This window comes from Athene noctua, chromosome 15 (assembly GCF_965140245.1).
Source record: "Athene noctua chromosome 15, bAthNoc1.hap1.1, whole genome shotgun sequence".
NCBI lineage: Eukaryota > Metazoa > Chordata > Aves > Strigiformes > Strigidae > Athene > Athene noctua.
The window spans coordinates 6063240-6079363 of NC_134051.1; the positions used below are offsets into that span (position 1 = coordinate 6063240).

The 16124-nt window shown below is 42.3% G+C and overlaps 1 protein-coding gene across 10 annotated transcripts in view; it reads left to right on the forward strand.

Annotated features, from left to right (window-relative positions):
* Positions 1-717: 717 nt before the first annotated feature.
* TOM1L2 (target of myb1 like 2 membrane trafficking protein) overlaps positions 718-16124 on the forward strand; it is a 58571-nt gene continuing 43164 nt past the window's right edge. For all 10 annotated transcript variants that reach the window (XM_074918798.1, XM_074918799.1, XM_074918800.1 and 7 more), the window contains exon 1: positions 718-809. In XM_074918798.1, coding sequence (XP_074774899.1) covers positions 758-809 — 52 coding nt within the window. In that variant the 5' untranslated portion in view covers positions 718-757. The remainder of the gene's footprint in view (positions 810-16124) is intronic.

Here is a 16124-nt window from a genome sequence, read left to right on the forward strand (position 1 = left end):
TGGCTTTTAATTATCAAACCACAGCTCTCTGTGGCTGTGCTCAGGATGGACCGAGGAGGCCTGGGCAGTGCTGCCACGTTGCCGACACCCGCGGCCCTGCAGGGCCCTGACGGGGACCCTGTCTGTGCCTGTCAGGGTGGCTCTGACGCAGGTGAGCTGCCGCCTTCCCCCCGAGACCCACCAGGCCCGGATCCCGGCCCCTCAAGCCTTTCCCCCCCAGCCCCGACCCCCAAGGCTCCAGGCCCAGCCCCACCTGCGCTTCGGCTCCGGTTGCTAAGGAAGCCCAGGCGCGTTGCTAAAGGAGGCCACGTGATAGGCTCAGCCGCCAATGGCCAGCGAGTGGGTGGGAAGGCTGGCTGCTAATCAGAGCGCGAGAAATCCGTGTCAGCCAATCAACACCGTCACCGTGCCCTCTGGGCGGGAGGAAGCCCCCATGATTGGCGTTTGCTTTGTCCAGTAATATTAGAGAATGGTTTGATCGTTGCCCAATGGAGAACGGCAATAGCGGTGTCCCTGCTGTCCATCAACCGGAGGGCGTGGAAAGGGTCGGGACTACAGCGGGGGCAGGCCCCTCGCTTGACAGTGATGGGCACGCTTCTTAGCCTATGAGTCCACGGGGCGTCCAGTCATTGTCCAATCGAATGCAAGAAGGCGTGCCTCACTTAACAGAGCAAGTTGTGGTTGGTGAATGACGCTGCCAGTCAGGGCGGGGTGGGGGAGGGGGGGCCGCCGGGCCGCTGTTTGTTGTCATCCCAAGATGGAGTTTCTGCTGGGGAACCCGTTCAGCACCCCGGTGGGGCAGAGCCTCGGTAAGGCTACCCGGGGGTGCAGGGGGCTCCGGGGCGGCCTGGGGAGCTCGTGGGGCCTCTGGAAGGTGTTGGGGGCTCCAGGCAGCGGGGGGCTCTCTAGACAGCGGCGGGCTCTGGGGGCCGGTGAGGGGCTGTGGGGGGGCTGCGAGGGCCCACGGGGGGCTCTGGAGCTAATGGGGGAAGGTGTGAGGCTTAGTGAAGGTGTTTGGGGGTTGAGGGGATCGCTGAGGGTTAACAGAGGGCTCTGGAGGTGGTGAGGAATCTGTGGGGGCTGGTGGGGGGCTCTGGAGGTATGAGAGGGCCCCTGGGGGTAGCAGGGATTTCAGGGTTGATGGGGTCTCTGGAAGTGGTGGTGGGCTGTCGAGTTTGGTGGGTGCTGTAGGCCTTAGTGGGGGTCTCTGGGGGTTAGCGTGCATCGTGGGGCAGCAGAGGGCTGTGGGGTAGTGGTGCCTTTGGGCAGGCTGTTTGCCATAAGGCAAGTGACTCCACTTCAAGATGTTTGATGGATGAAGGAAAGTTGTTGCATCCCCCAGCTCCTTTCCTGCATGTGAGTGAGCACCTTGTTACAGAGCCACCCTGTCGTTCAGCCACCTTTTTCCCAAAGTGCTGGAACCTCAGCTCCCCTCCACCTCCCAGCCTCAGGGCCTGTGCATGTGCAGGGAGGTTGATGTGGTTTAGAGTTTTCACCCTGAAGCTTGAATTGTGGTTTTGTTCATGCTTTGGTGACATTAGCAGGTTATTTTGAGTGCCCTTTCACTGTGCGGCCAGCCAAGGCCTTCCTGGGTTGCTGTGTCTACTCCCTCCCTCCCACAGATCAACTGTGGCAAGTCTGGTTTTGGTCTGGGTTGCCATGAGAGAAAGCCTGGGCACCACTTCTGTGGAGTTTGATAACTTGCCCACGGTTGGGTGGGCTGTCATTGCCTCCTGCTTTCTTCTCTTAGGCCCTGAAGAAATATAAGATCTCTCATGTTGCAGTGGGAAAGAACAACAGACTGGCTCAGGTTCCTGCAGAGCGGGGACCGTGGCACACAGTCCCAGAAGCCAAGGCGATGTTCAGCCGAATGCACTTGTGCTAGCATCCCTCTCCAGTGAAACCATGCACTTAGTTTCCTTGATTTGTTTCATAAGCAGCAGTAATTATAATGCTTTATTTAGGGGTTATATATAGTATACTGTATAGCTATGTATAGTCTGTAGCTATTCTACATCAATTTATGGAATGATGGAAGACTTGTGTCTTCGGAAATTAAAGTGGAAAAAAATTGTGGACTACCTGGTCATGGCCTCAAACCCCAGAAGTTCTCTTATAGCCGTCTCCTCACGCACACGTGCAGACACCCCCTTGTAATTGGCCCTTGAAGTCTCGCGCTGTGCTTTGAAGATGGCTGGACTCTCACTTTGTCAGACTATATGGAACATATGTATAGCTTACTGTTTTCCTTTAGCCATCTGGGGTGTTTATTTCTTCTGGTTAGGGAGAGAAGTGCCGAGAGTGTGAGGATAATGACGAGAACACGGAAAGTTAAACATGATTTTAAAGTGAATTTGCTTTGTTGTGTTTGGCCATCTGACCACATCTGCCCAGACAGCTGGCTGCTGTGCTGCTTGGACAAGCCTTCGACAACGTGTGTTGTTAAGGGAAGGCAATAATTTCTCATCTCTTTATTGTCAGCTTCTTTTAGCATCAGTAAGTGGTTTCAAGGGGCTTTCTTAAGACTTAAAAATTGTTGGGGGGCGTTTGCAGTAAAATCTGCTTTTCTAGCCTTCTGCTTTCTAACTCTGGAGCGCAAAGGTTTTCATAGCTCTTACATCCCCTTGCTCTCTGTGAATGAGCAGTCGCTGCCAACTTAGAGGCTTTGAACACAAAGCTCTAAAGGAGCTGCTTTCGTCAGATAAGGTTAGGTGTGTGTGAGGGGCTTATAACGCAACTTCCCTTAATGCAAAATTCAGCTTCACTTCAAGAATGTTTTTTTATCCCTGGGGGGGGAAGAAATAGCTGTGGATTTTATTTTGGAAGGAAATTTTTTCTGCTTCTCATATCACTGCCAGTTATTTCTTTCTGAGATAACAGTAAAACAAAAGCATGCCTTGTTCTCAGACAGTGCTATTTGCCCAGTGTTTCCACAGGTTTTTTTTCAATGAGCTTGTGGAATATAATTTTCACTTATGTTTGTCTTCATTCTTTAAAAGAAACTGAATAATTTTGTATTTCTGTTTAAACATATTGTGTTGAACACAGTTGTGATGTTTTCAAGCAAGGCCTAACACTCACCATAAGGGAGAAGTGCAGAAAATTATGTAGGTCCATCAGCACACCAAGAATGCACGTTCTCTGCCAGGAAGTAGCAGTGGTTCACATGAAGATTTAATTAGGGCTAGACAATGTCTTCAGATAAATGCCAGGTTTGAAAGAACAAAGATGTCAGGGAAGGTTTGGGAAGAGCTGAGAGAGGTAATACAAGGGATTTTCTCTTTTCTCCTTCTCTTTATCTGGATAATGTCTGAAGCTAGACAGGCTTTTTATGTTAACTCTTTTGCTTAATATGGGAAAGTAATGCTAGGATGAGCTCAGAGGATTTGTAATGGAGATGGATAGAGTCTCCTGTATCTAAAGTGCCAGTTTAAATGGCAGCCAGGTTCCTCATCGCTGAAATCTCTGATTTTTGGACTGGCTTGTATGGTAGCCTCTATTTAATTTCTAGCAGTCACACAACAAAACTGTATAAGCCATCACCGTAGCTACTAATTACAGACCTTAATTTTTCTTTGATAATTTAATTGACCTGTGGACACTAAACTGTCCTTACATCTGTAGCAAGGTCCTTTCCTGAGCAGAGTAGGTGGTTTTCAACGGTTGTGTGGAAGGCAGTCAGCTGCAGCACTGTGCTTAGGAGATTCCTGAAATTAAAAGCCGTTTTGTTCATTCTATGTTGCTTTTTACCTGGAGGTTGCAGTGAAGGGAGGTAGGGAGGTAATTGCACCATTTATCTTACATATGAGATAAAAATCTTACCCAGGATTATGTGGTAGAATCCATTACTTCTCAGAGGCTTTGTGAGCAAATGATGCTTTTCAGCATCCCATGGGACTTGGAAGAAGTCTTCATGGTCCCTTCAACCCTTCACAATTTCACTTTTGTTGGTGGTCGGTGCTTCCTAGCAGGCTTCCTTGGGAAGATCCCTGAGCAGGGGCTCTGTGTGGAGGCTGGCGTGTTGCTGGTGGTTTTAACCGGTGCTGTGTGCTCGGTGCCCAGTGATTCCAGCACTGTTGGCGATGCTGGATGAGGAGCCCCGGAGGCACTGGGGCTTTCACTGACAGCTTGTGCTGCGTGGCTCTGGCCAGCCGAGGGGTGGTCGTGCCACCAGCTCCAGTGAAGGTCTTTGTGAAAGTTGGCAAGAGTCTAGAAGGTTCAGTTGGGTGTTGCGGGTTCTGCAGGCTGCCAAGTGTGTCCGGGGGCTGACAAGATCTTTTGTGGCATTGGGTGTTGGCCCATTTCTTAGGACCAAACTGTTTATTTTTCCCAGTTAATACTGTAAATAAGACAGACTAGATCCTTAGAGGAAGACTATTTTGAAGAATACTGTTGACCAGGGAGGAGGAGAAGCGCAGGAAGATGTATCATAAAATGGTGAAGACAGAGTGCTTGCTATCTGGAGAGAGGCTGACCTGGGGGAAAAAGCTGCAATTTACAGTAGTGGGAATTTGCCTTGAGATTCAACATCCTGCCATAAATTGTGTTTTTATCTTTCTTTGTTCAAGGGAGCCATCTTTAAAGTGTCACCACTCTATTCATGGTTATTAGAACAAATACCCTTACAATAGGTTAGCGAAAACATCTTAGATAATTAAAGCGGATTGAATTACAGGAATGTGGAGTACTGGTGACTTTTTGTGCTCATTCTGCTTATTTGATATAGGCTATAAGGGCTTACCCATGACGACACAGTAAAACCAGTTATGTTTTGTAGGGTTTTATTTTTTTTCTACTGTGGAGACTTTACAAAGGCTTTCAGGAGAGTGTTTATTTGTTTAAATCCAAACCAAGTCTTGCTGCTGCCCCCCCAGCTCCCTCAGGTGCGAAGGGCTGAGTGGGGGCAGTGATGTGTGAAATGGGCTCCTCACCGGGTGATGGACGGGAGTGTCAGGGTCCATTTTGGTAAGAGCTCTGGTCAGGGCTGTGTGTGCTGCTGAAGTCAGCCGTTCTTGACACAGCCTGAAGTCTGCTTGAACTCAGAGCCAAAGACCTACAGGGAGAGGTCCAGCACCTGGGTTACGTGCAGAGAGACCTGAAAGTTAATTTTTAACAACATAGTAGAAATTAAGGTGTCCTGCATAACTGGGGGTGGGGGTGCTGATCAGATGATGCTGGTTTACATCCCCCATCGCCACTGAAGGGAGATTTGAATGAGGGGTGCTGGTCTGGGCACTTGCCTTGGAGTCTGTTTTCAGAGAAGGACCGGTACGGTGATTTAATATGGGGTATTGTTTAAGGAGGCTACAAAAACAAGGTTTCAGCAAAAGATACAGAGGCACTTTATTGAAGCAACAGTGAGGCAGACAGCTTTTCAATTGATTTTTATCAAAGCACTTGCAGTTTCCATTCAAGGCTGTTAAATTGATAATAAATATGGTGGACAGAGTCTGTTTCCAGAGCTGCTGTTTTGTTCCCCTCTCTTTTTTTTTATTTATTTTAAATGAGAAAATACCTCAGCTTGGGGGGTGTATAACACTTTTTTCTTTTCCTTCCCATAAGAAGCACTTAAGACCTTTCTTCAGGTTTCTTATATCTTAAGATTTTTATGAGTCTTAGAATAAAAATGGTTCCTAAATAAATGAGTTGATGCCTACATGTAGAAATAAAGAAATGTATTACAGCGAGTAGCCCATGGTAATCCTGCAGGAGGAATTAACCTGGGCTTTCTTGTCCACATACACAATTTGCCAAAGTTCCTTTCAGAGTAAACTTACTACTTTGCTGGGCTGTAAGTAAAACGTTTTTTTTTTTTAAAGACAAACCTTTTCCCAATGCCAGAAGTCAGTGTTTAAAGTGCACACTGTAATCTTAGGATCTGGTACCAATAAAATTAAGTGTTTGCAGCGTGTTGTTGGGGGCAGAATCATCTCTCTTTTCACTAATTGAATTACAATAAAATAAAAAATCCTAAGAAAGATGGTTACATTTACCCATAACAACAGAAGTATTGTGCTCTGCTCTAAGGGAAGCTTTTCTCAGTACAAGGTAGCAGTAACTTTTCTTGCTATCAGATACCCACAGCATCAAAAAGATGAATTTTGTCTTTTCCCACAGAGGGCATAAAAAGTGCTGTCCTCAGAGTTTAAGTACATTTGTCCCGTAGCTGGTCATTTAAAATCCAGCCCCCCACTGTTCATATAGAATTGTGCTAGTCATGCAAAAAAGAGTCTGATAAAATGCTTTTAGTTTTATAAGATTATTTGGATCTGCTTTCACTTTATGACAATGGATTATGTAGTAAGGAAAATATCCATGAAATACAAAAATGGATGTCTTTGCTTTTAAAGGAGCAAATAAATACTGACTCATGAGTCTGGCAACTTGGAGAAACTACATACATGTGTGAAGCTGGATAATTAGTATAATACCATTTAATACTAGGTTTCTAAGACTGGATTTATTTTATAGGCACAAAAGCAGATTGTAGTTCATGAAGGTATTAGAGCATGTATTTCTGAGTAATGCAGTTTTATCTTTTCCAGCACAGTACACTTAAATGTATATTCCATATGCTTCTAATAAAAACCTGTATGTGAGAGGTTGTCTTGTGAGGACAGCTCGTTCCCAGTTTGATGCTGCTCCGTTCACATACTTGGAAGATTTTTAAACGGCATATTTTAAATATGCTTGACTAAAAACCCAGTTAGAAAATCCCCACAGACCTTTCCAACTGATTTCATATTTCATCCCAAACAATTTTCACCAAAAAAAAAGTATTGTATGTTTTCTGTGGTTGATTTAAGAACAGACTTAAATTAGTCAGACTTCCCTTTGATTTTGTAAACTACACTGGGTTTTTAATTAAGCATTGTTTGAAGGTGATGAAGGCATTTGGTAGTATCCTTGGTGATAATGGTCAGTGGAGGAACAGCAGCAGTTTTTGCAGAAATTTTGGTGATACGATCCTTCATGGGAAATGACCCTGCCTAGTACCTGTGGGGCTGGTGCTCCTCGGGGTTGGCCTGGCAATCTCTTTCGTCATCTGGTATTTCATATTATAAATAATAAATGATTTCACAAGAATAAAGCATTTCATGCTTTGTGTTTTGGTTTTAAAATCTGTGCAATGTATAGGCAATAAAAAGGATAAGTATTTGGAGGACACAGGGGAGAAAGAAACGTTGTAGGAGCCCTGAGAAGTTAGGAAGGGACTGGAAAGGCCAGCTTGCATCACACAGTTTTCTCCCCAAGTCTGGTATGATGAGCCTGCACAGATCATCCAGAACTAGTTTTCCATTTTCTCATTTGCATCCACCTGGGAAATTACTAGTTTTCTATATAAGAGAAACTTGTTGCTGAGTTTAAAAATCTGCTCTAGGATAGACAGAGCTTGTCTTCTGTATTTGCTTAGTCATTCTGCTGATGGTTCTCCTCGATTACTTTGCTCATGTGTTTCAGTTATCATCAGTGGGAAAGGACTCTCTTAAAATTGATGATTCTTGAGCAAAAAAGACACTGGTCTAAATGCTTTGCTATAGCTTGATCTCTCTTCGCTTAGGAGCAGGTCCTTTGCCACAGGTGAACCTGTCTTTACCTAACTCATGGAGCCAGATCTTCCAATCTGTAGGTTCTCTTTCCATTGATGAAGAAGGACAGCTGCAAATAAACTCAGCCAGTCTGTTACTGACTTTAAATTTAAATACAATTGTTCTATATCTGCCAGAATTATAAGGTAGGCCCCATAATTTCAGAAACTCATTTCAGAATCAAGGATTAGGGAAGGAAAAAAGCCCATGTATGTATATACCCTGTCTGTGTTTGGGTAGTTCCCAACACGTCTACGTATAGATTATTTACCCATGGTTCTGTATCTCTCAGTTGATAGAAACCCTTTGGCAGCTCAGTGTTTGCAATGTAGTGTCATAAGGAGACTCAAAAAGGAGAAGATACTCAGAAGAAATCCGCTGAATAATTTGGTTAGTTTGTAAGCCTGTTTATTCTTTGAGAGTAAGCCAGTCTGTTCTCCAGCTGGTCCTCAGAAGCCTTCTGGATTAGATTACTTTTGGAAGAAATTCTTTGTTCAAATTCAGATCAAAGAAAACGTACACAAAGTGAAGGCACAGACTGATGTTATAAACTGTGTTTGAACCCCAAGAACTTTGCAGAGCATGGGTTTCTTATTCTTAAGGCAAGGAAGACTTTGTTACGTCCCAAATATACTCAGGAATGTTGAGGATATTGTTAACTTGGACATGTTGCATCCTCTGTAATTTCGTGGAATACTTCTACTGCAAGAAGTGTGATCAGCTTTGTATTTGACCCAAATATCAATAAATTCTCATTTCTTGCATAGCTGAGTAAATGCAGAAAAAGCCCCTTATTTAAAATCTGGTATTTCCTGACTTTTCTTTAACTTTAGTTTTGTCTCAATTACAGCTTTCTTCATTTGTTTTCCTTTTGGAAGGAAAAGGGCGTCCTTCATTGCCTGTGCACACAAAAAGCTACCTTGAGCAGATTAAATGAGCTGCAAGCTTCAGCAGCTTTCCTAGCAAGTTTTGGAAGGTCTTTATGCTGTACTAGGCCTAAAGGCTAGCACTGTTTTATAGCTTCCAATCACACTGTCTTCTCAGATTAACAAAAATGTCCCTATGTTTTAACAGAGGTATTTTACTTAAACTGTGATGACCAAATACTTACTGAAGTACAGATTAATTTTTTTCAGACATCTGTAAGGCTTTAATTAGTAATCTTGTCCAAAAAGTCAAGCCTGAAGTAAGTTTTTGACCAAGGTGATCCAGAGGTGAGATAGTGTGTTGTAACTCTTCCTGCCAAAACTTCTTTCATTTCACTTGGTACAATGAACGTCTGTTGGGCTCAATACAAACATTTTTCTCTCTTTTATATGACACTGTCAAGAATCTGAACTCTTCAGTGTTCACCAAAAAGCACTCCTATCAGTTAACAGAGTATTAAGGAATTTAGCCAGTTAATTGGTTCCTAATTTAAGATTATGAGAGAAAATATGCAAACTTGACAGGAATATTTTGTCTGGAGTGAATCTTGAAATTGGTCTCCGTGTTGTAACCAGTATTACCTGAATGCTGTTTGGTATTTTTCTGAGCAGTTGCTATGGGATATAGGTATGATAACAAGATGATTGATAGTGAAAAGTAGGGGTTAAGCAGGATCCAGCATGTGTTTGGTTTTGGGGTACCCTTATCTCATATTTAAGCTGTTGTAGTAAATAGCTTGGGTTTTCATTATCTTTGAGCTGCCCTTTCTATACTCATTTTCAGTTCTTCTAATTAGAAGGGTATTTTAGTGAAAAGAGCGATCTCAGACCTTTGTGAAATTTTCTGCTAGTACAAATAATGGTAAATCTGAAATCACTTATTAGACAAGAAGTTGTTATGGCAACTATAAGATGGTTGGCTAATCAGAGAGTGAGATCAGTTTTTATTTACAAGCATAATGAGCAATTAAGTTTGAGCAGCTGTCAGACTTGGAAAGTGATTAAAGTTCAACAAACAACCCAAATGGGTCAGTGTTCAGTTCTGGTGGTTTTCTGACACTGCAGCTTGATCATGTGTGGGTTTTACCTACTATAATTAAAACTGCCTTTAAAATCCCCATCTATGCCAATGATTTGGCATAGCAAGCGAGTAATGAAAAATCCCTCTTCCAACCAGGTTCCTTAAAGGGTACTGGCCTTGAGTCATTGCAGCTGATGAGGTATTTCACGTGTAGCATCCCTTAAAGCAAACCTCAGTTTGCATGCTGGCTTCCAGAATCATCTCCAGGCCATTGATGATCACCAGGAGAGAGCTGAAATGGTGCAGCCTTGCTTGGGCAAGCTTTACACCTCTAAAGGCCATCGTTCCGTAAAAGACATCATTATACTGTTCTTGGTTGCTTAGGACGCTGCTGCTGGGCTCATAGGAAGGATGTGCACAGTGGACATGAATATAAAACCCAAAAGAAGTTGAGAAAGTCTTGATTCACCCAGAAATGTAAGGGAATGCCCAGGAGAGGTTAACCCCAGCTGGAGCTGGAGAAACTCAGTCATTGGCTTGGCCACTGGTGAAGGGGGCCCGGCTAGTGCCGTTGCTGGTACTCATTGCTTTCCCAAGCAGGAGCAGTGACACTAACATTTGTGTTTGTTATTTGGCATCCTGTGACTCGTTGTGTATTGTTGATTAACAAACCGTAAGCAGCAAAGACTGGAGAGCTGGTTCTCTGTAGATTCCCGAAGACTGTATATGTTCATGCTGGGAAAGTTACCTTCTGATCCAAACTCTGCAGTTTTCAGAATGTACTAGATCATCCCTTCTCATTTGTTGTGGTTTGCTTCCTTGCTGCATATAGTAAATAAGCCAAACTGTTCGTAAGCTCTGCTCAAAATCTGTGTTCTAGTTAGAGTTCTAACTATCCAAGGACCAATATAGTTATTTTCCAAAAGTATGCTGCAGTCCCCTGACACATTTACATTGTTTTTAATTTTACCACACTAATAGTATCATGTAATATAGGCGATTGCAGTGGAACGTGAAATGTATTGGGACAGTTCCTGACCTGAAGAATTTACAAAGTCATACGACTAGATAATACAAGTTGGTGAATGGGGACTTACAGGAAAATTAAAATGACAGTCTCAGAAACAGGCGTTTGCATACTCGATCTAAGCTTCTGGTACTTACCTTTTCTATTTATCAGTCTTTTTCAGGCTTATATATGACAGTGGCACATTAGAAACAGGACTGTAGAAATGGAGCAGAATTTTTAATAGGCTTATTTGAGACTAAGTAATACACATTTCTTGGCCCATACAAGACAGAGTTGGACACGTGTATCTTGTTATTATTTTTGCCTGATTTGCACTCAGGTTTCCAGAGAAGATTGGAAGTATTTAGCTGCTAAGCTTTTGCAGGCATAGCAAGCTTGGCTTGTTGGAATGGGCAGCTGGCAATAGAGCCCTTCAATGACAGCAACATTGGCAAAAGTGATTCCTGTTACCTAGTGGAACAAGAGCCAGCTCTCCCCAATTCCCGTGGTGAAAACGCTTAGCGTATTCCAGACACTGATCTTGAAGCCGCGGAGGTATTGGAGAGTTTGAATGGGATGGGAGCTATTAGCTGCCTCTTGCACAGGCCTGCTGTCATCTTGTAGAGCAGTGTGAAGAAAGGCTGCAAAATTAAAAAGCAAACTGAAACATTTCACACTAGAAAACGTGAGCTGTCAGCCCTCAGAAGCTGCAGACTCCTTACTGTCTGGTTCACTTCTATGTGTGGCTGAATTGTGGTTTTCCAGAGGACACAGCTCTCATCTTCGTAGTTGGAACATGAAATAGTCTACTGCAAGATTTATTTCTTTTAATTTGTAACATTTTAATTATTGTGTATGAAAATTTACTTTAAAATCTGCTGTAGCATGCTGCAGCTAAGGAGTAAACGTGTTCTTGTAACTGCTTTCTTTGTAGGAATGAAAGATTTTGCCTTTTTTTTCCCCTCAGTAAATATAATTAGTATTTTCAGTTTATTTTAAGCATGTGAGAATGTGGGCAATTGACTTTAGGAGTAACCTGTAAAAAAAAAAATATATAAATAATACTAATGTAGGAGCCTGATGGATTATCTTTGCCTTATCATTTGTTTGCAGCAAACAACATGTTACAAGTGAGTGGGTAGGAGGGGGAGTTTTAAATATATGGGGATGGATTTTTAGAGTTTGCAGCTGACGTGGATTAAAAATTCTTAGAACATTTCATCCATGAAAGGCAATTAGTTTTGTTTTATGAATATGAAAAGCACGTAGCTTGTAAGTACTGGAGTGAGGTCCCAAGTGAGTTATTAGAACTTGCTTTACTCATGTAGTACAAAATTAGCCATCAAGAGCTGATAGATTTCAAATATAGCTCACTGACACACTGATCATCCATAACTTTTCATAAAGACATTTTTTTCAGTCTCACCTGTAATTACTGGATGCTTTTGAGTCCTGAACAGGGCAGCTAGTCACAGATCAGGACACCTTCTTGCTCTTGATGGTGCTTGCTACGTTTTGTGCAGCTGGGATGTCAAATTGTAATCCCACACTGCCTGCAGTTCTGGGTGGTAAAACTGCATCTGGATGTGTAGAATATTCCTCTTTCTTACCTCCTTGTAGTATACTGCTGGTCCAATACGTTCTTCTGCTTTGTATTGTGGTACAGGTTTTCTGCATTTTGTGGGGAAGCTTTAAAAAGGGATTTGCAACAGTTTATTTAAGGAACTGTCACACTGGTGTTCTCTGTGTCTCTTACATATAACAAACGCACTATAATAGAGCCTTTAGGCATACGTGTTAACAAAAGAAGCTGAGAAAGAAATCACTACTTTCAGCTGCCCCTTCTCTCAGATTTGTAAGTTAAGGCTGATAAAATGAATGGAGTGTGCACTTTTTTTTTTTTTGGGCAATTGTTTTTTGGCATTAAGACAAATTCATGTGTATGTATTATGTAGTTCTTTAAAAGGTTTTTTTTTTTAATATTGAGGTTGTCTGTTGTGAGTTGTCTTTCTGGTGAGAAAAGCTGCTCAGCAACTAATGGGTGTTTGGAAAAACACTGCTTTTTCAGCTGCTTTGGCTAGTTTCTTCGTCTGTTTTTTTTTTTTTTTTTTTTTTTTGGGTGGGGGACTGTCAAAGACTCAGTTATTAAGAAATGTTGTGTTTCTTGTGTTGGTGAACAGGTGTTACTCATCCAGTATGTCAGTGTTTTAATACCTGAGATTTTCCATTAAGGAACTGGTAGCCCCAACCAAGGAACAAGGTAGCACCCCCTCAGTCATCCAAATTCTTTGGAGAAATTAAAAAAATATGAAAACTCTTTGGCAAGTAGTAGGCTACAGTCCAAGTTCTGCCTATGGTAATGACTAAATGTCGGTGTGATTTGGTATACAGCACCGGCTGCCTTACTGGGGTCAAAGGAGGAGATCAGGGCAATCATCCCAACGCAGTGACCTGTTTAAACAACACTGTGCTGATAAATTCTCCCATATGGACAAGTCATAGCAGTCACAGTCTAATTCAGAAAAGGCAAATCCAAGGGAGAACATTTTGTCACCCAGGAGGTTTTAATTTATGCTTTCGTGCCTCTCATCTAAAGAAGAAAGATGGACACTCAGAGCGTGATAATATTAGACTACTGGAAGTGTTGCCTAATAGATCACAGATGTTTGCGAAGTGGTGAGCCATCATCTCCACCGATACAACGGTACGGAGGGACAGTCTGTCATGAGATGTGACATGTCATAAAGGAACATTGATTTGTCTCTCCCCTACCGTAAATCACACAGTAAACATCTCCACTTGAATCCATTAAAATCCATTAATACAGGACGTATATTTTAAAACTGCTTTGACATTTCTGATTGAAGGCTTTAGCGTATTGATTTCTGATGTGAGCAGGACCTTGTTTGTCAGTTGTAAAGTAGCGCCATACTTTGAATATCGTGGGCTTGCAGCGAGATGGGAACCTGGCCAAGGTCACTGCTGAAAGAGGTGAAGAAACATGCAGCGCAGGCTGGGTTTTAGGGAAAAGTGCCTCCAAATCATGCAAATGGCTTGAGCTGGGAGCTGCTGCTGTATGACCTAGCTCTGAAGGACAGCTATTTACGGTACATGGGTCAACACGTTAGCTTTAATGAGTGTACAGTACATAGGAGGAAGTTTTGATTGTTTTTTTAAAGCTGCATAGAATGAGTAAGTCAGAGGGATTTTACTTTGTTTTAAAGAAGCAGTAGCCTCTTTCTGCCATCTGTTTTGAAAGAGAGCAACTTATATACACATGTCATTCAGTGGAGCATGCTGTCAGCAGTAACAATTTCTGCTGATGGGGGAACTTCAGTGAGAAGATTCATAACAAAAGTCTTTATTGTATAGAAATGCACCATTCTGCTTGGGATCCAGATTCCAGACGTTTTTAAGGACTATGACTAAACCATCATTTATGCCTGAGATGAATGACATCCAAGTACAGAAACTGCCTGGACTAGGTTATCCTGTCAGGCCATTTCTGTACAATACAGCAGCGTAGGTCCGTCTGGTTTTACAACCTGAAAATGTATCTGGACATGTGATAAACTAAGAGAGTCAGGTTGATATGCCTGTTCTGATATTATTATAAGGATTTCTGTTTTGTTTTTCTGTTTGTTCAGGTGAAGCTCTGATCTGTGTATGAAAGAAGAATCTTCTTTGCTGTACAGCTGTTAATATTTGTTTAATATGTATTAATCCATTTGCCTTGCTCTGCTTCTGAAACTGCTGCGCAGCTATGCTCAGTTAATCAGCTGTAGTTTCCTGCTCCTGAGAGGCTGAATTTGTGGGCGATGTTGAGCGATGTCTTTTCTGTAGCGTATCTAAATCACAGGAATATTGTAGCATAACTGTGAGTACCATGTGGTCTTTAAAAAGCCGCAGTAATTGCATATTACATATTCATGATTGCAGGTAAGTGTGATCTGGAAGGCACATTTGAAGAGGTTTGGCATTTGGGCGGCAGCTTCAAAAAGAAGAAAATCTGAAAGTTAATTGGAGAAAATGACAGTTCCCAATTTACTGCTGTGCCTTCAAACAGCATTCAAGCTAAATAGTCATTATGATTGCACATGTGCATGTCCACAGCTTCTCTTGGTATTTTATTCTAATGTAGGCTCTGCAGTCATTACAAACTATGATTATTCATTTATTCAGCACCAGAAACTTTGGCAAAACAATGAGTGGAGGATAGATGACTTCAGCCCAAAGAGTTTTGATATATAAGCATAGCTAAAATCAATTGAAAAATCACAACGGTCAAAGTGGATGACCAGTGCTGCAGCAGTACAACCCAAATCACGTTTTTCTGTAATGCCTTGCAGTTCAGATTGAGCCCGTTTGTTCTAGCTGACTGGCTTTTTCTTTGGAAGTGTGAAGCTCAGCATTTTCAGAGCAGTGTGAAATAAGGAATGTAGAAAAAGGACTTGGAGCAGTGAGGTGGCTAATTGAAAAATGCTATTGGAGCTGTGCTTTCTAACAAAGAAACTGGCAGGTTTTTAAGAGTAAGTCACTTCAGAGTTGAGTTTTGATCTTGAGTTTTGAATGAGTCACATTTATTTTTTAATAGCGTTTTGATAAAAAGGAAAAAAACCTCCTGTTGGTTACCATAATATCTAAGTGTCTGTGACTGCCTTTCTAAAAGCAAACATAGAGAAAGCAAGACTCGACTGTTAGGTCCAGGATTATCCAAGTGTGTTATTCTGGTGTATCTCTGTTTTCCCAGTGATATGTCTTGAACTCAGCAGCTATGCAAATGCTGAGGATCTTTAGTCTTATCTTCATTTTGCTTGGACAGCTGAAATATGTTTCAGTGGCCTCTGTATGGTCTTTCCTCAAGGCTTATTGATAGTGCCATGCAGGTCATTGATGAGTTGTTGAATCCAGGGGAGACAACTGCAGTCACAAAACGTAATGATGCTTTAAAGCAAAACAATTCTGTAAGCTACAGCTCAGAGGAGAGATGTTATCGTCTCATTCAATAGCTCATCTTCCTTTGTGAGTATCTTGTGTGTTTTGCATTGCCTTGCAAAACTTTTTTTTTTTTTTTTCCTGAAAGACCTTTGTCCATTCTATAAAAGCATTTTGCATTTGATGTCAGCTGGTAGCCCTTGTTTCTGAGAGCGCTCCACTGAGCTGAAAGGAGGGGGACCAGTAGGATAGAAGTAAAAGACTGCTAATACTGTGGCTTCTTCTGTTCTCTGTCACATATTATGCAGAGTGAAATATAACACATCTGACTGTTTGATTTTCTAATTTTGGTCTTGGAGCACAGCTGGTAGGCAGGTGGACTGTTAAGAAGCAAGACAAAGATCCAAGATCTGCGATCTTCTGAACTTCCAAGTGAAAAACAAAAAGATGTTTTGTGCTGCTTGAACACCAAATGCTGTTGGTGGGAAGGGGAGAAATTGTTTTTGGATCTCTCTAATGCAGTGCCTTGGTGTGCATGCTTCTTGCATAAACAGAAGGTGATTTTTTTCATGCATAAGTCTTCCCAAATGTATGAATCAAGAGTCTCTGAAGCAACATCTGGAGAAGTCTCAAGAGAGAAAACT